The following is a 23891-nucleotide window of genomic DNA, read 5'->3' on the forward strand; positions in this document are numbered from 1 at the left end:
GTTATACTTAAAATACTGTAGATAATAAAGTAAGTCACAAATAAAATAAATAATAATTTTAAAAAAATTTGAATAAGACGAGTGGTCAAACGTTACAAGCAAAAATTCAAAATCCACGGAGGAGTAGCTAGCTACCAGCTGCCCTCGTCTAGCACCTGTTTGCACGACATTTTTTCAAAGCCCACCTGACCCCGATCAGAGAGGCCACGCCCCGCGCGCGCCCACCTTCCGCGCACCTTCACCCTCGCCTCTCTCTCAAGTCTCAACGTAGGCAGCTACACGTGGATCGCTTGGCCACTGATCAGTGCAACGACGGCGTACGTGTAACGTACTAACGTGTACCCGCGCGATGGCGAGGAGGACGTTTGCCTCGCGATTGGGATTGGGCCGATTGGGAACAAGACGAACGCGCGGTGTGTGCGTGCGACTGCGACTGGTTCGCGGCTTCGCGCGGTGAGTGGATCTGTGGAAGGGGAAGTCTAGAGGGAAGCTAAGCATAAATAGCCGCGAATAGCAACGCCCATCGGTCCGTTCTCTACCATACCAGTAGCAGCTAATTAAGTGGGTGGGTTCGCTTGCTTGCTTTGCTTTTGCTTGGAGACGGGAGCGACGCTGGCTTCAGCGATTGGCGTGGAGAAGCTAGATTGTTGGTGCGACTTTCCGACCGCGAAAATAGTAGGGCTGGCAAACCGGTGGCCGGCCGGCGATCCGGCCGAGGGGATGGGGAGCATCGACGGCCACTCGCTGCAGCAGCATCAGGGGTACTCCCACGGCGGCGGCGCGGGAGGGAGCAACGAGGAGGAGGAGGCGTCGCCGCCGCCCGGCGGTGGCTCGGCTACGGGGTCGGCGGGCCGCCGGCCGAGGGGGAGGCCGCCGGGCTCCAAGAACAAGCCGAAGCCGCCCGTCGTGGTGACGCGGGAGAGCCCCAACGCGATGCGTTCCCACGTGCTGGAGATCGCCAGCGGCGCCGACATCGTCGAGGCCATCGCGGGCTTCTCCCGCCGCAGGCAGCGCGGCGTCTCCGTGCTCAGCGGGAGCGGCGCCGTCACCAACGTCACGCTCCGGCAGCCCGCGGGGACTGGGGCCGCCGCCGTCGCGCTGCGGGGGAGGTTCGAGATATTGTCCATGTCTGGCGCCTTCCTCCCGGCGCCGGCGCCGCCAGGGGCCACGGGGCTCGCCGTGTACCTCGCCGGCGGGCAGGGGCAGGTGGTGGGTGGGAGCGTCATGGGGGAGCTGATCGCGTCGGGCCCCGTCATGGTGATCGCGGCCACGTTCGGCAACGCCACGTACGAGAGGCTGCCGCTGGACCAGGAAGGCGAGGAGGGCGCCGTGCTGTCCGGGTCGGAGGGCGCCGCCGCGCAGATGGAGCAGCAGAGCAGCGGAGGCGCCGTCGTGCCCCCGCCGATGTACGCCGCCGTCCAGCAGACGCCGCCGCACGACATGTTCGGGCAGTGGGGGCATGCAGCGGTGGCTCGGCCGCCGCCGACATCGTTCTAGCACTGGCACCGGTTAATCAATGTCTCTCTACCTAGCTAGTTAGCCTTCCACTTCTTTCCCTAGTTGTTTGAGTAGGTTAATTAATCATTTACCATGTTAATTAATGTGCTATGTAATGCATAAGTACTCGTGTGATCTTATCGTTCCATTTTCTTCAGAGTTTGAAGAATGTAAAATTACTGTGCGTATCAAGATCGGCAGTGGTTGCTCACTTGCTCCTTCACTAGCTATCTGCTCGATCATAAGCTCTTGCATCTTGTTCTTCGCAAGCACCAATTCACGCTTGTGTCAATTGCTTGGTCATTTTGCATACTTTGGACTACTCGATCACTACAAAATATTTCTTGAGTTTTACTCCCTGCATGCACTGCTCAATGCGTGATTATGCCTGAATACACTAATTGTTTTGTTAGAATTGTGCATACATAGCTATGCTTAATTGGATGTGTTCTTTGTACATGCATGCATGGTTTTGCTTAAACTTTCCTAATTATACCTCAATTCAAATCCTAGCTAGGTTCACCCAGAGTCTAATTGTATATTTCAGCATATTCTAATGTTTTGTTCTTTTAAAATTCTAGCTTGCTCGGTATGTTTATTTATGTTTCGGTTTGGTAGAAAAAGTTCAGTTGATTTTGGCAAATCAATTATTCCCTCCGTTGCTATATTTTGGGATGGATGGAGTAATTTAATTTCTAGTTTAGTAAGCTTCGTCTTGATTATTCTCTCTCTCTCTTGTCGCACAAACACTCGCACATACAGATGAATTCTTTGGTTTTGACTTCTTAATGCCGCACTACAACGAAACTCATGCATGATTGTCTAATCCGGGCATGCGAATGGCTATCGATTGCACTACGGTAGAGAGTAACAACCTGACAGATTTTCATGTTAAGTGCGTTACGTTGTCCAGATTCAATTCATGCGTCACACACCTAAATGCAAACCCAAGCATGCTAACCTTACTATGGAATTTATGAGTAGACAAGTGCAGTACAACTCAATTTGCCATTTGTGATAGTAGTGTGTGTATATTTGGTAGTGCATGCATGTCTTAGCATGACACTAAAAAGGGAGTGACAATTCCATGGTCAGCAATATTCCGGCTGCTGGGAATCAAAGTTAATTTGCATTCCTGTCTGCCCTCCAAATTAAAACACTTTCATGCATAATTCCATTCTATCAAGAATAACCCACACTAACACAGACTAATGCTCACCCATCTTTTCATTGTCTTCTTTTGTCCCAAATTAGTTCGGTTGGGCAGGAAAAAAAATGCTCTCGTCACAGAACAAACACTGCAAAGTTAGCTGTGACTTGTCAGTGCCGATTTGAAGAAGCATGGAGCCATGGCGAGACGGCGACACGGTGACACTGTGCCTGGGCCCTACGGGACACTGCCGGGTGAGATGATACTCCCTCCGTTTCAAAATGTTTGACACCGTTGACTTTTTAGCATATGTTTGACCATTCGTCTTATTCAAAAACTTTTGTAAAATATGTAAAATTATATGCCTACATAAAAATATATTTAACAATGAATTAAATGATATGAAAAGAATTAATAATTACTTAAATTTTTTGAATAAGACGAACGGTCAAACATATGCTAAAAAGTCAACGGCGTCAAACATTTCGAAACGGAGGGAGTATATACGAAGAGACGAGGTGAGGTGAGGTGAAACGAAATGATGATGGAGGTGGTGTCTAGGTAGTGTTTGTGCGTGTATCTACACGCTCCGACCCCCACGAAACGAAAGGGATCTTCTTTGCTCATTACCCATCTTTGGATGCCCAGAGTACATACCATATGTGTCATCTCTGTCACGCCAGAACGCTGTGGAGACGAACCTTCATGTACAAAACAAACTTATTCGCTCTGAATTGCCGCCCTACTTTCTTCTTGCTAGGGACACGAGAGTGGGCGCGACTGTGGTAGTATGCGTGGATGGGCGAATGGCAAAAACGTTGGGTTTTGATTTCAAGTGTGCCGGTGGTGGGGGTGAGTCTCCGGGAAGGAATTGGGATGCGATGGTGTATTGTGCTATACAAAGTTGGCGATCGATGCCGCCCTGTCGTGTTGACAAGCCCCTTGGTCGTTGAGAGAGCTAGCTATCCTCTGGAGTGCAAGCATGCGTTCACATCCGACTTGACGTCGTGCCGGCCGGGCCCTCCTCCCCGCCACGGCAAAGCCAGGGATTGAGGTAGCGAGCGCCGCGCGGTGATATCGGTGTGTGGTAGGTGCAACGCGCGCGAGGCCGTTTCCGCCGTTGTTTTTTTTTTTCCCACCGGAGCGCAGTGTACGTACGCGCGCGGGCGCCTAGCTCCCACGCGTCGGGACGCGGAGGCGAGCGAGGCGCGGGGGCGGGGGGACGGTGGGTGGAGCGGTGGACCGCGCGCGGACGCGGACGCGCGGGCGGGCGGGGCGGGCCCGTACGAGCGATTGCCCCGCGTGCGTATGGCCACGCACAGGCCCGACCTCCCCACGTGGAGGCAGTCGCGTCATTTAAGCCACGGGACTATTTGCCGTCGCCCAGCGCAGCGTGCGTGCACGCGCCGTGCATGCATAGTAGGGTAAGCGAGTGCATGGGGGCAGCTGGTGAACCATCTGTGTGCCGTTTCCTTTCGGCTTTCGGCCGGCGATCCGGTCGCACTTTGCGGGCACCGATTCGTCCTACGTTGGGCAGAAGAAAGGTTCAGATTTCAGCCACTACAGCTACAAGTGGTAAACTTGCACTACTGTCCGCTGAGAAGCAGGGACTGTAGTGGCGAGAGGAGTGGTGGTAGAGTACAAGCTGGTCAGGGAGACTTCATCTCCGTATGGCGAAATTTCATATCGCATAAGTCTAACCTGCTCCCCGCCTCTCCCATCCGTAACAACGAGGAGGAATAGAGAAAGCCATCACCGGTAGCCAATAAGTCTAACCAACTTGCGCTGCTAAAAGGAAGACGGCGACAACGACGGCCGGCGCGTAGGGCAGTGGCACATACTCGCCCAGAGGCCACGGCACGTGTGTCGCCGGCGCGACGCGGCCATGCAAGTGGCGCGACTTATAGGGCGCGCCACAGTGGCCGCGTGACCGCGGCGATCGGCTATAACAGTGAGCCGGATTAATTGAGATCGACTATATATCTATCTCTTTCTCTCTCTCGATCAGGGTCTCTCCGGACAACCAAATCCCGGAGACGTTTTGACGGCGACGTCGCTGCCGTCCGACGAGCCGGGCGGCGCCGGTGTGCGCGGTATGATGCCCTATTGCCCTGCATGACCGCATGCGGCATGCTTGTCCAGATCTGAGTGGCGGCAATCATAACAGTTTCGCAACGCCGCGGCCAAAAATAGGACCGGGATTGCAAGATGCGGAGCAATCACGGGGACGTGCAATCATTCGGCGCTCGGCGACGCAGTCACCTGACTGATTGCGTGTAGGAAGCAATCACGAGAAACCACTATAGGCCGGCGCGGGAAACGGGAGTGCAAATTGGTAAGAGGCCTAGAAGGCTAACAACTAAAACAACGGATCGAGTAAAGGAGGCTCCACTAATCCTTTCCAACCTGAAAGTGTTAAGCTGATTCTCCCGGGGAGAAAAAAGTAGTAGTTGAAACTTGAAAGCGTTGCAAGAAAAATCCGGGCGCATAAGACAGAAAAAATGCAGGTAGGGTGAATTAAGGTCTTGGATGAGGACGACTAAACGAACCATGAGTGATGACAGTAATTTAATTCAAGCGATAGGACTGTAAAATCAGTAAATGACAAACCAGGCCATAAATACATGGAAAGGATAAGGATGGACCAATGAAGCATTAAGAGGGGAGCAAATGACTTTGTGGACATCAAAATTTGGGGGGAATGTTTTGTTCCTTCACATATTATTGTGCACTTGACCATCGGTTTTCGAACGTAAAATATTATCGGCTTTACCTCGCCAAAAGAATTTTATTTACGCTGTGGTAAAATTTCGCTAGTTGTCAGTCATATTCCTATATGCCAGTTCTTCCCTCCGTGCCTTATTTCTGACGATATCAGTGAATCTGTGATTGATCTTGAAGGGATTATCCTCCTCGCAAAGATTTCTCGGAAGCCACTATCATGGCGCCTCTAGAGTGGTGATATACTTGCTGTACACAGAGGGCGAGCTAGACGCCTAGACCGTGCGTCAAACTCAGCTTTTAAACGGTTAAGCGGAGCGTTTTGCACAAAAGTACTTTTTATATAAAAGCTTCTTTAAAAATCAAATAAATATATTTTAAAATTTATAATAATTGATATTTTAAACTCCCTGCCGACGAATGATTCGAGTAAATTTATAATAATTAATATTTTAAACTCCCTGCCGGCGAATGATTTGAGTTGTTTCGCATGGCGCTAAAACTCCCAGCTGAAACTTAGCCGACGTACGAACATGTTGGGGAATATATAACACAAAATAAACCCAAATAAGCCAATGGGGAATACGACTTGTTCGGTTATTCTCAACTCTGAAGAAAGACAAACCAAAAACACATTGCTCAAATATGTTGGGTTATTTAATAGCCACAAAGTTGCTCGAGTTTATTTCACTTAACGAAATTGTTACAGGCAGTATATTAGTGCGTAATGATCCGACAAGGTCCTAAAATAGGCAAATAATCGAATAAGCTAAGTGGTAATACTGCTACTATTGTGCAGTACAACAAATGCAACCGATGGAAAATTCACCTACCAACGAAAAGCCAAATGCACGGGAAAACAATACTGGATCTATCCATATGACTATGACAGTAAGTTACGACCATAAGCAACAAAAGACTGCAAGCAGAAAAACAAACGAGAACAATCTTATAAAAGAAAATGAAAGAACACCGGTGCTAAAAATAAAAGTAAAAGTTTTGCAGATAAATAACATTGCATAAAATCCATAAAAAAAATATTCATGAAATAATAACAGCAACTCTTCAAAAACGACGTGACTGGTTGACAAAGAAATTGGATTAAATAAAGTAACAAAACCTACACCAAAATCAGAATATAAGATCAAATTCGTCAGGTGAATTCGGAAAAGCGGCATGCTGTATCCAACCGATGAGCAATAAATATCTGCCCGTATGCCATCTTATGACATTGCATACTGCAAGCAAAAATTGTGCTCAGATTACTCCTGGACACTTATCAAATTTGCTTTGTGCAAACAATGGAGCATTATCTAAAACATGAAATGTGAGTAAATTCGCAACTCAAATATAACGATTTGCTCCATGCTGGAACCGCAAAATAAGAGGGCAAGATGAAGTGTTCTCTCAACAGTACAAAACATTTGCTTATGGGCGTTCCGTCTGGTCTCAACAACAGTGCACCCTAAGCAAGCATCAGAGAAATACATACATATTTTCATTACTTGATCAGAACCAAGTCATGAAGGGAGTAACACAAACCTCAAGCCAAGAATCAGTAACTTTAAACAGGTACTCTGATACTATTCACAACATCAAAGAGGTTACCAACTTGGTTGTTGTTGAGGTGTGGATTAAATCACCCTGAGGAACATAAAAAGCTTGTGCACATGGTGCTAATCTGCCAATAATCCAGATTTAAATTAACAAAGCGGTTCATTTTAAATTAAGGTGCACACTGAAAACAAAATGAACATGTTACCATTCTAAAAGCAAACCTCATAGCACCAGTAACACTTCCTCAATCGTCATTGCAAGACATGATTACTAATTCACCTTATCTAAAGCTTTTCCATAATCTTCAGTACACATCCAATACCAGGTTTCAATACAATAATCATCTACGGAGTACTAACTAGCCCAATTTGCACAATTAATTCATGTAGTATATAAATACAATAAATAATTTAACTATGTATTTTTCGGTTATATTTTTTAAAAACAAATTGCTCCTAGTAAATTCATCTGACAGATACTACAACAGCAGATTATGAGAAATATATTGTCACTAATTGAGATTAATGTTAATAACAACTGGGAGCACAAGATAACATAAATATTTCCTTCTCAGTATTATGGTTGTACAGACTTATAAAAGCAAACATTACCAGATAACTAGCAGCTAAGCCTGAATACAGCTGCATCAAGCAAACAGCTCAGGAATCCTCAATTACTCAGGTCAACTGCCACGTAAACATACAGAACATTAAATAGGAGTCATATAAGCACACTTCCAGAACATGATATAAGCAAAAGAAAAGTTTTTAAAAGATGTAAATGCATAGCAAGAGATTCCTCAGCCTAGTGGTTGATGGCTTTCTTTGCTCTAAGAGATTCCAGAGCCTTCTCGCGAAGCTCAATTTCAAGTTTCTGCTGATCCGATTCGTCTCTTCCATTATATGAACCTTTCTTCCTAGCATCAGCATCTGAGTCAGATTCACGATCCTTCTCAAGATCTGAAGCCATATCAACAGTTTCAGCATGCTTCAGTTTTAGTTTGCTGGCCTGACGGTCTGCCTTTCTACGGTGCCGCTCTTCACGTCTGCGCCGTCTTTCCTCTTTTCGCAACCTCTTCTCTTCCTTTCTCCTCCTCTTGGACTCTTTGTCATCTGACTCCGAATTAGATTCATCAGAACTGTCATCATAACGTCTCTTATGCTTACGGCTCTTTTTATGCTTTCGCTTCTCAGAATGGGATCTATGTTTCCCTGATTCTTCTGAACCTGAACTGCCAGAATCAATGTTGTTATTACCGTGTGCTTTTCTCTTATCTTTTCGAAAAGGACTTCCATCTTCTGACTCAGAATCATCATCGATTTTAGCAGGATACTTCTTAGAAGCCATACCGTCACGTAAACCCTTTATTGCATCCTCACTGTTCATGCCATCCTTTGAATAAGAGTTGTGCATTCCAACTCTACTAGGAGTGTGCTGTTTCTGTTGGGAATCATCAGGAGAATCAACCGTGTGTTTCGTTCTTCTACCATCACGCTCATCTTCTGATGACTCTGACAGTTGATTGTTCTGTTTCCTCCTTGTCTCCTTGCCACTAGAACAGAAAACAGTGTCATGCTAGCTGAGGAAAAAGAAATGGTGCTTCTGACAGTTATAGCTAGATGATACAAAATGAACAGAGTAGGTATTGGTAATTGGTCTATTAGTTGACATTACAGTCATTAGGTTCTCAATCTGTCCGTAACAATTGACACCACTACCATTATAGTGTGTACTTTGGTAAGTAAAAACAATCAGCTAAATGCTTTCCTACCAAGATTTAAAATGGCAATTCCAGTATGCATCCATGGACTTTGTCTAGAAATAACCAGTACATGAATAAGAAAAGAGAAACACACTGAAGTGCTCCAGGCAAATAGGAAAAGTGCTACCTCATGAACAGTGCTAAGAAAAAATGCTCATACCAAGAAAAAAAAATGAAAGGGGGTAAAATTAAAGAAAACTAAGAAGCAATTTCATTTGACAACCAAAATGCAGCAAAGAAGCTTACCTATGTTGTGATGGAGATTTTTCTCCAGGGCTCAAATCATCATGTGCTTTCTTTAGTTCCAGATCTGCTGAGAAATCCTTAATTTTTCTGCGTGATGAATTTGCTTTTCGTGCATTCTCTCTGAACATAAACAAAAGAACCGTTTATATCAACAATAAGAAACTCAAACAACCCTTTTGAAAGAAGGGATAGGTAGAATGGAGACTACCTTGCACGACTGCCCTCCTCTTCTCCACTGCTATCTGTTCTGACCTGACTGGGCAAGTGCTTATCAGTGCCCTTCAAAGAACTGCCAAAAAAGATGGCCAAGCCTTCAGTATGCACATTTGATCACAAATATGTGGAGAAGAAATGAAAGAAATAAATAAATCGATACGGACGAGTAGATACCTATCGCGTGTCGAGTTCCTTTCTGGCTTGTTTGGAGAATTCAAGGATTTTGTCAGCTTACGATGCTCAGAATCCGATGAAAGATGGCCACTCACTTCTGTATCATTCCTATTGTCATCGTGTGATCTTTCTTTGTTCCTGATGTAACAGAAGTAAGAGAACAGCTTTTCTGAATAATTGTACTGAAAGACAAACAAAATATGCCATGCACATTACCTTTGAAGCACATCTACATCGTTACTGGAGGGAATGCCGTTTGTTCCTTTTTCAATGTCTCTACTCAAGCTCCTGCGAGAATGGATTGGGCTCCTATCGTGTGGACTGGTACTCCTTTTAAACATCAGCATAAATAATCGAATCAGAAAATAATTACATGCAGGAAGACTACAATAGGTGCACAGCAAATTCAATTGCTCGGTACCTCCTTCGTTGTGGAGAGGGCCGACGGTTTGCAGAACGACTTCTGGGTGAAATTGGCGATCTCCTAGGGCGTTTTGGTGACCTCAACCGCGGAGAGCCTCGAGGAGAGGGGGATCTTCGTCTTCCTGGAGATCGTGACCTTGGCCTGCGTCTACCCGGAGATGGAGACCGTGGCCTACGTCTTCCTGGTGAAGGGGACCGTGGCCTACGTCTTCCTGGTGAAGGGGACCGTGGCCTACGTCGTCCGGGTGAAGGGGACCGTGGCCTACGTCGTCCGGGTGAAGGGGACCGAGGCCTACGTCTTCCTGGAGATGGAGACCAATGCCTGTCTAGAGATGACCTGCGCCGAGGAGATCTATGACGTGCAGGAGATGGTGATCTTGGTGCACGACCTGGAGACCGGCGATGGTGTGGAGATGGTGATCTCTGACGCACAAAAGGTGGAGATTTCCTGCGAATATGAGATCTACGATGAGGTGACGGAGATCGATGTCTTGGTACTGAAGGTGATCTTCTGGAATACGGTGATCTCCGCCTCGACATCGAAGGGGTACTTCTTGGAGAACGCTTTCGTGGAGAAAAAGAACGCCTAGGTGAAACTGAGCGCCTTGAAGATCGTTGCTGTCTCCCAAAAGAAATGGAATTTCTGGAAGGAGATGGAGAACGCCTCCTAGGAGAAACAGATCGCCGCCTACCGCGAGGCGACAAGGAGATGCTCCTGGACCTAAGGCTTTCCCTGAAATGAGAAGTCCAATAACATTGCCATCACAAATTTGTTTTGGTGGAATCAGCTTCTTGCCATGTACATGTGTAACTAGAACAACAGTCAAGTGAGGTCATGGATGAATTACAGGCTCTTAATCCAGTGTTCAGGGTCCAAAAAGTTTAGTCCTACTAATTTGCTGCTTAAAAAAAGTGAGTGCAAGAAAGAGTGTTGATTCTTTTTCTATCAAGGGTTTGTCAGCCTTAGAATTTCAATTTTGATTTTTCATAAAAAGATTCAACAAAAAGAAATGCTAAAAAAAAACAGCTGGTCGTTTAGGGTCAAAAACAAAATCACCAAATGATTTGTGATCAGGGAACCTTAAAAAAGGCAGACCAAAATGAAAGAATTGTGCACAAAAAGTTTCAAATTATTGTAACTTCAAGTGTTCCATAAACAAGAAAATACTAACTTTAGAATCATGTTGAATCCAGAAAATCTTTATGAGCATATTCTAAAATTCAAATACAACGAAGAACAAACAACGGATCAAACTTAATGCAGAAAATAATGACAAGCTAAACATATGTATGACTGGTAAATCTTTAAGATGGAAAATAAAGGCACTCCGTAACAGAAAAAGTGGAATCCAAGATGTGGTTGTTCTCTGAGAATTTGATCTGATGTCACGGATTTAAAGGTAGTTCCAGTTTAAGAAGGTAGAACTAACCGGCTCTTTGTTCTTGAGCTATGCTTAGAATCCAGTTCTTTTTCCTCCTCAGCATCAGCACGATCAGGACCTAATCTAGAATTACCGGCATCCCCGTCCTACAGCAGTTTTGAGGTAAAGAACGATATGAACCCAAATAATCGGAGAAGCTATCTGAATGTCATCAGAAACACAAGAGGTTACAAGACAACCCGAAAATTAACAGCATAACAAAATTGGTCAGAATGAATTAGCTCACCATCAATTTTTGTTTCTCTAGTTCTTGCTCCCTTCCATCTTTCTCCCGTTTCTTCTGGATCTCCTGAGCAATTCTACTTTCCTCTGCCTGCGCATAAGCCCAAGGAAGTTAATGGGTAAGCATCCCCTTTAATGAAATTAAGCCGCAATAAAGCACAAAGATAGTAACAACACCATGAGGTATAAAGTGTATTCCAGTTTCACAGGATAAACGGATAAATCCTAAAGGCTACAAGAAATTTTGCCGTTTCCATAAATCACATATAAAAAGTTATCAAAAACAAATAGGACCTGTAAGAACAAAAATAATAATAATATGCCACAAATAGGATCAATTATTATTCCATATTCCGTGACAAAGAAAAACAGAAAGGGTAATTTAAAACTTCTAGCTTGCATTCTCTCCCTCGAGTTCTTACCAAAAAAAACTTTCATTGTTTTTGGTAAGTCATATGGATTCATCAAAAACAGATGATCTAAAACATGCACCCAAATATAGCGATAATGCAGTATATACTTATGTTAACCTTTTTCTGCTGAATCTCAGCTTCCTTTGCATCTAAAAACTGTTGGGGCACCCCACTAGCATTCTGTTGTGCACTGAGTAGGAGGCTCCACAGCTCCTTCATGAACTTCACTGTGTTCTTCTCCATGAATCCTGTCAGCTGTATCTGTATCTTCTTTCCATCCGCCTCCTGCCAAACAAACAGAAATTGAAACCAAAACCGTATTAGCCCCACCTTCTAATATCTTGTACAGAAACCCACAAACGTTAAGCACTAAACAAACACAAAACATAATTACTGGTTTCTTGAGTTTTGGTTTTGACCAAAAACTAGCCTAGAGCAGACAAAAAAAAATTCAACAACATGCAAAAATGACTGCCGAAAGAATATGCTATCTAACCATAATTAACGGTACACACGACGCTGGTATTGTTTTACAAATTTGGGAAAAGTATCCAATAATAATCGAAATTCCCAACATTTTACCCAAAAAGACCGTTGTAAGGTTTTCAATTTAGTTCCTGAACTCCATGTATAATTTCAGTATAAATACTGAACTACACCATGTATTTGGTTTTCTGTCATGTTCAGACATACCCTCATGTATGAGGTTTAGCAATTCAACGAGCCTATCTTCGTCAAATTCAAAAGCAGCCTACGTACCACGCGCATAGTTCAACGAGGGCGTAACAAACCAACCTCCATTGCTCAAGTCAAATAAACAATATGTTTAAAAGCCTCACCTTCTCTTCGAGGAGGCCGTAGATGAAGTTGATGAGCACTTCGTCCTCGAACCCTAGGAGCTCGGTGACACGGGTCGCGATCCATGGTTTCATCACATCCATCTTCACCTTAGTCATGTCCACCTGTAACCAACCCAACAGAGAGAAAAAAAACAAACCTAAATCAGAGTTTGCGTCGAAACAAACAGCTGGTAGCACAAACGACACGGCAACCAGCAGGTGCGTGAGCAGATGAAGCACACTGACCAGGTGTTCAAGCTCGGGCGCGAACTTCTGCGTCTTGAGCAGCTTCGCCTGCTTGTTGGAGAAACGGGTGTCCTGATCGGCCGACGTCCCCTGCGAAAACCCCACGGCGAATCAGCGCCGCCTCTCACAGATCCAGCGAGCGAGGGGCTACACGGCGAGGTGCTAGATCGGTACGGAGGATCGGAGCTACTTACCCGGAAGAAGCCGCCCGACATCTTAGCAGGCGATGCAGCGGCCTCCGCCGCCGCCGCCGCTTTGAGGGGGAAGAGGGGTGGCTAGGGTTTCGGCAATTCGGCGTGGTGTGGGAAGAGTTGAAGACGACAAGTTGGGGGGGTGTCGCAATTGGGAAGAAGGGCGCACCGGCCACGGGACGAAGTGATGTAGCCGCCTTTAGCCCGATCCAGAACGGTCACTTTTTGACGTGGGCCGATGCCTCCGGACAATGGGCTTCTTTCACAAGCGACACCGCCAGCGGGTAGAATTATACAACCAGGGCCTAGTTTTAGTTCCAAACTTTTTCTTCAAACTTCCAATTTTTCCATCATATTAAATTTTTTCTACACACATAAACTTCTAACTTTTCCATCACATTGTTCCAATTTCAACCAAACTTCTAATTTTGGCGTGAACTAAACACACCGCAGGTGAAACGCCGGACGTTACCATGGGAGTTCACTACGAGAACAATAACTAAAAATAATACTCTCTCCGTTTCAGGTTGTAAGACTTTCTAGCATTATCCACATTCATATACTCCCTTCGTTTCACAATGTAAGTCATTCCAGCATCTCTCATATTCATATTGCTGTAATGACTTATATTGTGAAACGGAGGAAGTAGATGTTAATGAATCTAGACACATGTTATAAGACTTTCTAGCATTGTCCACACTGCTAGAAAGCCTTATAACCTGAAATAGAGGGAATATGTAAGATAGTTTAAACAACATAAGTTTATATAAGTTGATATGATTTAAATTTAAATAGTCATAAGTTTTCGAGCCAACTTTCATTATCCATCTTATTTGAAATAATTTTAAAAACAATATTTTTGTTGTTATTAGGCGATAAAACATGAATATCATTTTATATGTGATTTGTGTTTTTATTGTTTTCAAAAAAAATAAATAAGACAAACGGTTAAAGTTGAACTTGGAAACTCATAACTACGAAGAGAGTACTCGAAAATTCATGTTGATTGGCGTGCCATATATTTTATAGTCCGCATGTAGCGTTTTTGGCTTATTTGAAACTTGGTTAGTTTCCATGATTTTATTTGACATTTAAGATTTCTATCATAGACATAGTGTACAAATATTTTCGTAAGTATTGACCATCTGAGTGAGATTTGGGTGATGGTCATACATTCGTACGACATCACAAACAAGGTACTCCCTCTGTTTCAGGTTACAAAGACGTTTTGACTTTGGTCAAACTTAAACTATTTCAAGTTTAACTAAATTTATAGATAAATATAGAAATATTTATAATACTAAATTAGTTTCATCAAATCAATATATGAATATATTTTCATAATAAATTTATCTCGAGTTGAAAATGTTACTACTTTTTTCTACAAACTTGGTCAAACTTAAATCAGTTTGACTTTGACTAAAGTCAAAACGTCTTATAACCTGAAACGGAGAGAGTAGTATTTTATTGAGTAAATTTCACAGAACTATAGGTGCTCTGATCAAATTATTAGAAAACTACAAATTTAACATGATGCATCACAAAACTACAGATTTAACACTAAATTCATCACAAAACTACAGATTTAAGGTGAAATGTTACAAAACTACATATTTAGTAACAAAGTTATCACAAAACTACATGTTTAATGATAATTTAATCACAAAACTTGAAAAATTATAAGTCCAACATAACATTAGTGCTCAAAATTTAAACCCTAAAATATGTAGTTTTGTGATAATTTTATTATTGAATTTGTAGTTTTGCGATACTTAGCTTTAAACTTGTAGTTTTGTGATAAATTTATTATTAAATCTGTAGTTCTATGCTACATCATTTAAAATCTGTAGTTTTTTTGATAATTTGATCAAATTATCTGTAAGTTTTATGAAATTTACTCTATTTTATTTTTCAATTTATCAGTTTTTAGAACACATGAAAAAATGATTGTGTTATACTTTCTATGTTTTTTTACGTGAAACTTTATTTAGGAGATTTCCCATATTCTAATAGAAATATGTTCTATAAATCATCATATAGAAATTTAATATTTGTCTAAACAAAAAAAAAATCTGAATATTTTGTCTTGTCTCTTCACAATGTTTTACAGCTTCTTCTTTTGAAAATGGGTATGTCGTTGAACCGCTTGCTAGTTAAGCCACATATGTGATGTAAAATTCATACATTTAGTACTTCAAACAATATATTTTATAGCCTCTTAACAATATTTTAATTTTCGGTGTGGCATGTATAATACATTAAAGTGAGATTTGTTTTAACATAAACACTCAGAAACCCTAGTGTTTCTTTTTTTCTTCTATCCATATTATTTAGTGTGTCTTTTGTTGTAATACCATAATTGAACAAAAACGGTTCTATCGCTTAACAAACCCGCGATAAAATATGTGGCAATGTTTGTTTATATATTGTCAAATATCATTATTTTTCAATTGTTCATTATCTTTTTACTCCTAGTGTTCTTTATTTTTCATATATTCACTTGTTTCTCCCATAATGGTAGTATTTTTTTTACAAAAAATAATTTGTTGCCTTTTTTTTTCTAGCGACACAAAATGTGCAAATCCCCGCGTGCAGAACGCGAAGGGTGAGAATGGCACCGGCGGCCAGGGCTATCGCCAAGTGGACTGTGCATGCTTTGGCTTAATTTATTTTTGTTTTTTTAGATAATGGATTTTCATTAATCCGGCCTCTATATTCACGAGGGATATACATAACCAGAATGATACAAGAGCGCTTAGACTCATGCCTCATTAAAGAGGAGAACACACACAAAAAAAAAGACGATCTTGACACATCCCTATTTCTTGACATCCTCAATTGAAACGATTATATTCGATGAGTGGAGGTCATGTAGCTTGTGCGTTGTCGCTACAAAACTCCGCTGGTGTCATCTTCATCCGCTTCAAGTGAGTTGATGCCACGTTCCGCTAGTAAGCCCACCTCATCTGTCATCATCCAATCAGAACTAGCCAACCAGACGCGAGCTAAAGGATCCGCTTCCACTTCACTGGATTCCTATGCCTCCGCCACCTACAGGGCTGCCACCGATGTCGAAATCCACCTCTGCCTCTCAAACACCCAGGCCTCCGCCGCCGACGGGATCTGCCTTCGTCTGATCCGCCTCCTCCTCACCGAGATCCTTGCACCGACACTTAGGCTGTTGCTGCCTCTAGGGCAACCTCCGCCACAGCCGAGGAGGCGCTTCTGCCTACGAACCACCTCCGTCGGATCCGCCTTCTCCATGCAGAGGGCTGGTTGTCGATGTCCTCCGCTGCCGCAGTTCTCTGTCGCACCCACCGTCGGCGTCCTCCGCAGCGCCCACCACCTCCCGAAGAAACGCCGCCGCCGACGGCTCACCGCTACCTGCTACGGCACCAATCTCCCGACCACCTCCGCTACCGCCCGCGCCAGGCGCTAGCCCACTACCGCTGCCCACAGCCCCTACTTTCTCCGGCGTTAGTGCCGCTAGATCTGGGGGCAAACCACATACCTGACTCGCCCGTCCATCGCAAGTCCCGTCGGAGTCCTGCCGTCGCCTTCCTCGCAGTCGCACGTCACACTGGCGGCCTGCTTGGGCGGCAGCAAGGCAACAACGAGGAGATGATAAGTCGAGGAGATGAAGAGTCGGGGGAGACGAGGAGATGATATGATCTGGTACATCGGCTTAATTTAATTTTGTGATGTACGGTGAGCTGTTTTGTTTCCTCAAATGAATAATCTAGATTTATCTACCAATAGAGAACTGACACGTGGACCAATCATTGCCAACAAACACAGCAAGCATCAGAATGATAGGTATGTACATTACCCAAGTTAGCACATATTTTACAGTGATGCCTAATTACATGAAACATGTGAATGTCTCGGACAAAATGTGTAACATGTGAAATACTACTATGATAATTTAATGTGCAAGTTTCCTAACCACACACAAATGGGATTCAAAAACAAAATATTTGCGATATTTTGACTTATCAATCCGCTCCATGTTTTCTACCCGATCAACCTTCTCATTCATCATTGATGAGCTTGGTGAAGTCCGAATTAAAATTCAAGGATAGGTGAGGGAGTGGAGAGAGGAGTATGCGGGAAGCATAGTAAGAACATACCGGTAGAGAAGGTAGTTAGCAAGGGCGGAGCTGATAGCAGGGGCAAGTTACCAAAGACGGAATTGATACAGCGGATGGGACAATGTAGAGGATCGGTAAAGATCACAGGAGAATGAAAAGGGAAGTAACATGATCCAACAAGCCTTGTCGGTTTGGGGCCGATGCCACGGATGATGCTAGGTGGAGAGGCGTGGCGGAGATTGGATTGGGTGGAGAGAGGAGGTGATGATGGTGAGGGGAGGGATTGAGAAGAAGAGGAGACACAATATATGGTAAAAATATAGAGTAATCTAGACAATTCCATGAATCCAATGGTCACAAATTCATACTTACATGATTTTCAATAGACATGTCCTACCCTTGAATAAACATATGTACATTACCACGTATTTACAGTGGTATCATATTGTTTTTTCTCGCTGGGATGCAAGAACATTTAGCTAGCTAGCACACAGTGTCACTCTTCAAATCATAACAAAAAAAATTGTCCTGCGGTGTATCCATAATGGTGGATACAAATGCTTTATGCTTATATACCATGCCAATATACCGGGCAGTAGAGCGCCAGACCCAACAGTCTAGTCGTCGTCGTCCCAATCGGCCGGACGGCGTCGCTCATCGTCGTACCAGCAAACGCAGCTGAGCCCGATGAGCACCTCGACGATGACATTCTCTGCCTTGTGCCGGTCGGCGAAGTGCAGCGTCTGCACCATCAGCACGCGCGGCCGCATGCTGAACCGCTGCGCCCGCTCCATGCTATGCTCGTCGTGCCACCGCACCGTGTCGTGCGCCATAGGCCCCAACCACCGCAGCATCCTGTCCACCGCGTCCATCGACGCCGCCGCCGCAGCCTCGTCCACTGGCTGCCCTCTCCAGCTCTCTCTCAGCTTCGCCTTCACGGCCGTGCGGATGGTCACAGGCAGCATCTTGTACAGCTCGTCTCTCTTCGAGAGATCCATCCCGGCGTCCACCTCGTTGCTGTGGATCGTTGGCCAAAGTTGCCTGAGCAGCATCTCGGCGCACACGATCATGTTCGCGTATCGCAGCTCCATCCCCGAGCCGCCAACCGTGCTCGCCGGGGGCTTGATGGACTCCGACGCTGAAAAGGCGGTGTCTTTCTGCCGAAAGATGGGAGCCGAGTGCCGGATCGCCGCGGCCGGTGACGCCGCCTGCTGTAAGGGGCCAGACGTGCGGCGGAGCGCCCACGCGCGACCTACTGTCAAAAGCGGCAAGCCCGGCACGTACGCACCGAATGTTATTGAGATGCGCGCGAGCACGGCGAGCACCGACTTGGCCATGAGCTTGGATACCTTGTGCGCGGCGACACTCCAGAGCGAGCTCTCCATGAGTCGGCGCACCTTCTGCCGCTGCGAGTTGAGCTCGCGTATCAGCTTCTCGCCAGGTTCGGGGACCTGCCTCTTGGCCGATGGCCCCGGCTGCGCCGGGATCGGCCCGCTATGCCTCATCCACTGCTCCATCCGCCGCTCCGACGCCTCCAGCTCGCTGAGCGCGTCCATCTCCGCGTACAGCTTCGCCGTCGCAGCCACGTGCCGCTCCATCTTCCTGAACCGCTTCGCCGCGCCCCTGTAGAACCCAACCGTCGCGTCCAGCCGCGCGAGGCCGTTCCCGCGCTTCGCCTCGGCGTAGACGCGGTCGAAATCGTGCAGGAACGGCGCGCCCGCGCAGCACCGCGCCCCGAGGCGCGCGGCAGTGCCGGCGGCATGGTCGAGGTCCGCCACGAACTCGCCGCACGCGAGCCGGAGCAGGAGCGACTGGTCCGTGGACGTGACGCGCGCGACGCCCTCGGCGCGCAGCGCGTCCGCGCGGAGCCTCCTGACCTCCACGTCAGACAGCGAGCGGTGGAGCGACACGAGCCGCGACATGGCCGCCGCCGCCTCGAACGCCAGGATCCCGAGACCCGCCTCCTCCCTGGCGCCGCCACCGAACCGCGCGCGCAGGTCGGCGAGCCATGACCTCGCCCCCGCGGGCATGCCAAAACCTCACACCCGACACGGCACCACTTTACTTACCAAGCTCAAGAACACAAGGAAATACTATCAAATAACACCCAACGTAACGAGCAGCCGCGCAGCAGATCAAATATCATCAGTATGAAATCGAGACAGGATTGTTCATGCGGATTACGCGTCTAAACAGCGAAGGAGCAGAACCAGCACGCGACCGGACGGTATCCAAGCAGGATTAGCCATTAGGAGAAGAAATACGTGTGCTCGGCAGCGCGACCCGGAGCGGGTCAAGAGAGGCGAAGTCGTCCACGCAGCCGGCAAATCACGAGAGGCCATGTGCACGGTCTACCCGTCCACCGAGCCAGCCGTCCACTTCGATCTCCCACTGGCCACCACCACCACTAGCTAGACATGTCAACGTGCCATGGAATTCCTCCCATCCTCTCGACCCAACCGGGCGGGCGCTGCACGGCCGGAGACTTGCCTCGGGGAAGTCTTGCATCGACGGCGACGCCTGTCGACTGTCGTCTCTTCCCGCTGGGACACGACCGATCTACGTAGGATCGCGAGATGAGAACGCGCGAGCGTAAGGCGCCGCTGCTGCAACGCCGCTCGCTTAGTTTCCACATGTGTCGACATGTCGATCACCTGTCGTGGGTAATTGCACGAGAGAGATACTGGACGTCCTTCTCATTCTCAATTTCTCACTCGATTAATACGTGTGTTTTGAACAGGTAGCAAGACCTCCAATACCATCCTTGTTCCCATCTGAAACAGTAATTACATAAAACGGTACGGTGCATTAACGCGTGATAAATTAAGTATTAGCCATTTTTAAAAAAAATGGATTAATTTAATTTTTTTAAACAACTTTCGTATAGAAACTTTTTTAAAAAAATGTACCATTTAGCGGTTTGAAAAAAAGCGTGCGCACGGAAAATAAATAAGAGGGGTTGGGAACGCACCCGAGTGCCTGATCTCCACGGATGTAATCTATGGCTCATTCATTGCTCAATTACGATCCGTTTGCTGCAAATGCACACCGCCTGATTCTGCTCAGCTATATCGTATACACGTATCCCAAACAAGGTTACACCGTATACGTATGATTAGAAGGTACGTATATACGTAAGGCTGTGTGCCTGTGTCCATCGATCGCCTCTACATTGCGATCAGATGCCACTACTCTGTAGTATTATTGCCACGTACATATAGGTACGCGTCGTGTTGTCATCGATGGCGCAATGCACGCCAATGCGACTAGCTAGGAATATATAAGACGGTGTACTAACCAACCAATGCTGCTGCCGTGCTGCGTCATTGCGAATGGGTGGAGGAGACCAAAGGAGACTCCGCGATCGAGCAAATTAAAGCTGCGTCACGTGGAAACCACCCGGGCATACGCATGCAATGATTATACACCATCGATCGATCGATCGATCACTCGCACAAAAAGAAGTTAAAAGTGCCGCCCACTTTTGACCGCACCACTGTCCAATGCACGTACCGCGCGCGGCGCGACGCTAGGGCATGTACCATATCTAAACACGACTCCCTAAATCTATAACTAATATAAATATTTAAATTTTTTCTATCGTCACAAGTCGGACGAAGGGTGCCTTCGTCCCTCGCGGTGCGCCTTCGTCCGCAGCCCCTGAATCCCAATCCCTCTCAGAATTGGATACAAGAGAAACAATTTCCAAAATCGGCACAACCAAATCACTCAGCTACAATAATCACAAAATCACAAAATAAACATCCAAGAAGAACTACAATATACATCACAATCACAAAACTACATCACAAAATTTCACTCGCCTGCCGCCGGATCCAACCTTGACCGTCGCCACTGCCGCCCTCAGCCGTCGCCACGATATCCATCCATGGCCGTCGCCACCGCCACCGGAGGGAGAAGAGAGGCGGCGGAGGAGGGAGCCTCCGCCGCTGGATCCGCCCGCTGCCGCCGGATCCGCTCGCGGCTGCCGCCGCCGCCGCCACCGCCGCCGGAGGAAGGCGAGAGGGGGCGGAGGGAGCCGCCGCCGCTGGATCGACCGGCGCATTAGGTGGCGGCGGGGAGGATGGCGAGGCGGCGCAGCTCCGGAGCCTTTCCTCCCGCTGGATCTGGTGGTGGGAGGGCACCTCTGGGCGGCCGCCGCTCTTCCCACTACTGCCGCGGAGGGGAGGGCGCAGCCATCGCTGCCGATGCTGCCTCCTGCCGCCGCTGGGCCGCACCGTCTCCACCTGCCGCCGCCACCCCTCTTGCGCCGCCGCCTGCCGCCTCGGCTACGAGAGAGAGGAGAGCGAGAGAGAAGACCGAGAGGAGGAGGGCGCCGTGCGAGGGGGAGGGGAAGCGGCGCACTGGTGAGGGGAGAGGGGAGGGCGTCGCTGGCTGCGACGGCAGTGGAGAAAACACCGAGAAAGAGGAAAATGAAGGGAGGAGAGAGAGAGGATAAGGGAAGTCGGGAAAAACGAGAAGATGAGGAGATGGAAGGATCGAGGCGCCGCTTGCTCCGCTTGCTCGCTCGGGGATAAGGATTAGGTCTGGCGGGCCTTATATCTTTTTTTTAAAAAAAATGAGCACTCTGTATTTGAGAAAAAAACAGCACAAGTATGCCATATAACCGGCACATATAGAGATTTATAGAGTTGGTTTTTAATTTTTGTTCGGTTTTAAGTCTAATGGGCCTTTCTTTTATAACTTTTTTATTTCTATAAGAAATATATTTTTTAAAGGGCTCATATCATAAAAACTAAATCCTAACGATCTAATATTTTTTATATTTTTGATAATTTTAGTTTACCCGTTGCAACACACAAGCATCTATTTATTAAAAAATTTTAAATAATAAAATTTTCTTGACCTGTTCTTGTCCGCTCTTTTTTTATTATGTTTTTTTTTTATTTTTTCCCCTCACCATCTAATCTTCTTTCATTTCTTTTTAATGTCTACTTATTAATATTTGACCTCAAATACAATTTGTAAATAAAAAACAATACTCACTCTCACAAAATTAATAAGACTGTTTTTTACGATTTGTTGAACTCCACACATAGGTAACAATACACAAGTATATTCCCACTATTGCAAAGTGGGTATAGTTTAACTGGATAGGTTTCTTGTGGTGGAACCAGTCAATCTGGATTCAAATCTTTGATTTGACACGGGTGCTCGAGGCGTTCATGGTTACTTCGTCAATCTCAATACTCGTGTTGTGAGCGCGTTTGCACTTTGTGTTTCTAAATATATATATATATATATATATATATATATATATATATATATATATATATATATATATATATTCTCGCAATTCAAAGTACATTGAGTACAAAAATTCCACTCATGTTCTACATAAAAAATAAATATTTTTGTTCATGATACCAATTTTCATCTGTCGCCTTTTCGGCAAAGACAATCATATTATTCGTCCATCCATTTTCTCCCGTGCTACAAATCATCCAAACTAAACATCATTTCTACAAATATAGAGCAGATTATTTATCTAAAAGCAAACAATTTTTTTGAGTAGATTAGTTGTCTAAACCAAACAACACTATTTTCACTATACACACTACGTAATCACCCAGTGCAACGCACGAGTATTTTTGCTAGTATCATCTATAAATTATGAGATGAGGCGAGAAGAGAAAAGAGAGAATAAGTCACCTCTCATACAAGCATCAATCTCTTTACAAACTTAAGGAAATAGAAAAAAAAAGGTTGATTGGATGAGAGTGGATAAAATAAAATAATTATGTTACATTAGGGCTAGTGTATTAAATGCGATGTGGTGTATGAGATGGCCGCTAATAAATTAGGTGGTGTTTGGATCCAGAGACTAAACTTTAGTCCTTGTCACATCGGATGTTTGGACACTAATTTGGAGTATTAAACATATACTAATAATAAAAATAATTGCATAAATGAGAGCTAATTCGCGAGACGAATTTTTTAAGCCTAAGTAATCCATAATTAGCAAATGTTTACTGTAGCATCACATAGGCTAATTATGAATTAATTAGGCTCAATAGATTCGTCTCGTGAATTAGTCCAAGATTATAGAATGGGTTTTTGTAATTAGTCTATGTTTAATACTCCAAATTAACGTCCCTACATCCGATGTGACAGGGTCTAAAAATTTTAGCCCCATCCAAATAGGGTCTTAGTTGATGATGTGGATAATATTTTAAAGAGGAACTTGTAAACCATCGCCGGGAAGACGCCATCGACGACATGGATGACAGATGGGGAGGGAGCCACCTAGATTCGCGCCGATGCAGCTAAGGATGCTCATTGACGGTCGAAGAAGAAGAGCAGGCGATGACGGCTAGGGAGGAAGCCGCCTTGATCCACATTGGCGTTAACGGCTAGAGACGAGCGCTGACGGCCGAAGAAGGAGAGGATGCGGCGGCTGGGGAGGGACCCACAGATCTGTGCCGACAACGACAGTTAGAGAGGGAGCTGTCTCAATTCGTGCTAACGATGGTGCCGGGGACGCGCACCGGCTGCTGAAGTAAAGGATGTGGCAAAGAGGACAAAGCCGCTCAGATCCGCACTGACGACGACGGCTAAGAGCAAGGCTAATAATACAGCCAGCTGCTGACGGTATAGATCTTTATAGCCTATCTCTCAGCTCACTCATATAGTGATTAACTCTTCCTATAAATATATGGTTCACCTGTCTGTCTCACATA

At 45.6% G+C, this 23891-nt stretch overlaps 3 protein-coding genes across 6 annotated transcripts; 1 reads left to right on the forward strand and 2 right to left on the reverse strand.

Annotated features, from left to right (window-relative positions):
* The first annotated feature begins 530 nt into the window (after positions 1 to 530).
* Positions 531 to 1727, forward strand: LOC4332382 (AT-hook motif nuclear-localized protein 29). Its single transcript, XM_015772768.3, has one exon. The coding sequence runs from the start codon at positions 721 to 723 to the stop codon at positions 1495 to 1497; it is 777 nt and encodes a 258-aa protein (XP_015628254.1). The 5' UTR covers positions 531 to 720; the 3' UTR covers positions 1498 to 1727.
* Positions 1728 to 6719: 4992 nt separating this feature from the next.
* On the reverse strand, positions 6720 to 13248 carry LOC4332383 (uncharacterized). Of its 4 annotated transcripts, none has more exons than XM_015776124.3 (13): positions 13103 to 13248; positions 12909 to 12998; positions 12663 to 12785; positions 11941 to 12108; positions 11415 to 11501; positions 11177 to 11274; positions 9745 to 10479; positions 9540 to 9653; positions 9324 to 9461; positions 9142 to 9222; positions 8934 to 9053; positions 7537 to 8477; positions 6720 to 7049 (listed from the first exon to the last, which is right to left on the reverse strand). In XM_015776124.3, the coding sequence occupies exons 1-12, from the start codon at positions 13121 to 13123 to the stop codon at positions 7730 to 7732; spliced, it is 2523 nt and encodes an 840-aa protein (XP_015631610.1). In that variant the 5' UTR covers positions 13124 to 13248; the 3' UTR covers positions 6720 to 7049; positions 7537 to 7729. The 4 variants fall into 4 exon arrangements, with proteins under 4 accessions (XP_015631610.1, XP_066164341.1, XP_015631612.1 ...); XM_066308244.1 differs by having other exon boundaries at positions 11177 to 11329; XM_015776126.3 differs by lacking the exon at positions 6720 to 7049 and having other exon boundaries at positions 7453 to 8477.
* A 4251-nt stretch (positions 13249 to 17499) lies between these two features.
* LOC4332385 (protein PSK SIMULATOR 1) lies at positions 17500 to 19260 on the reverse strand. The gene has a single exon (XM_015773348.3). It carries the CDS (start codon positions 19218 to 19220, stop codon positions 17808 to 17810), a length of 1413 nt encoding a protein of 470 aa, XP_015628834.1. The 5' UTR covers positions 19221 to 19260; the 3' UTR covers positions 17500 to 17807.
* Between the last annotated feature and the right edge of the window lie 4631 nt (positions 19261 to 23891).

This window comes from Oryza sativa, chromosome 3 (assembly GCF_034140825.1).
Source record: "Oryza sativa Japonica Group chromosome 3, ASM3414082v1".
Lineage (NCBI taxonomy): Eukaryota > Viridiplantae > Streptophyta > Magnoliopsida > Poales > Poaceae > Oryza > Oryza sativa.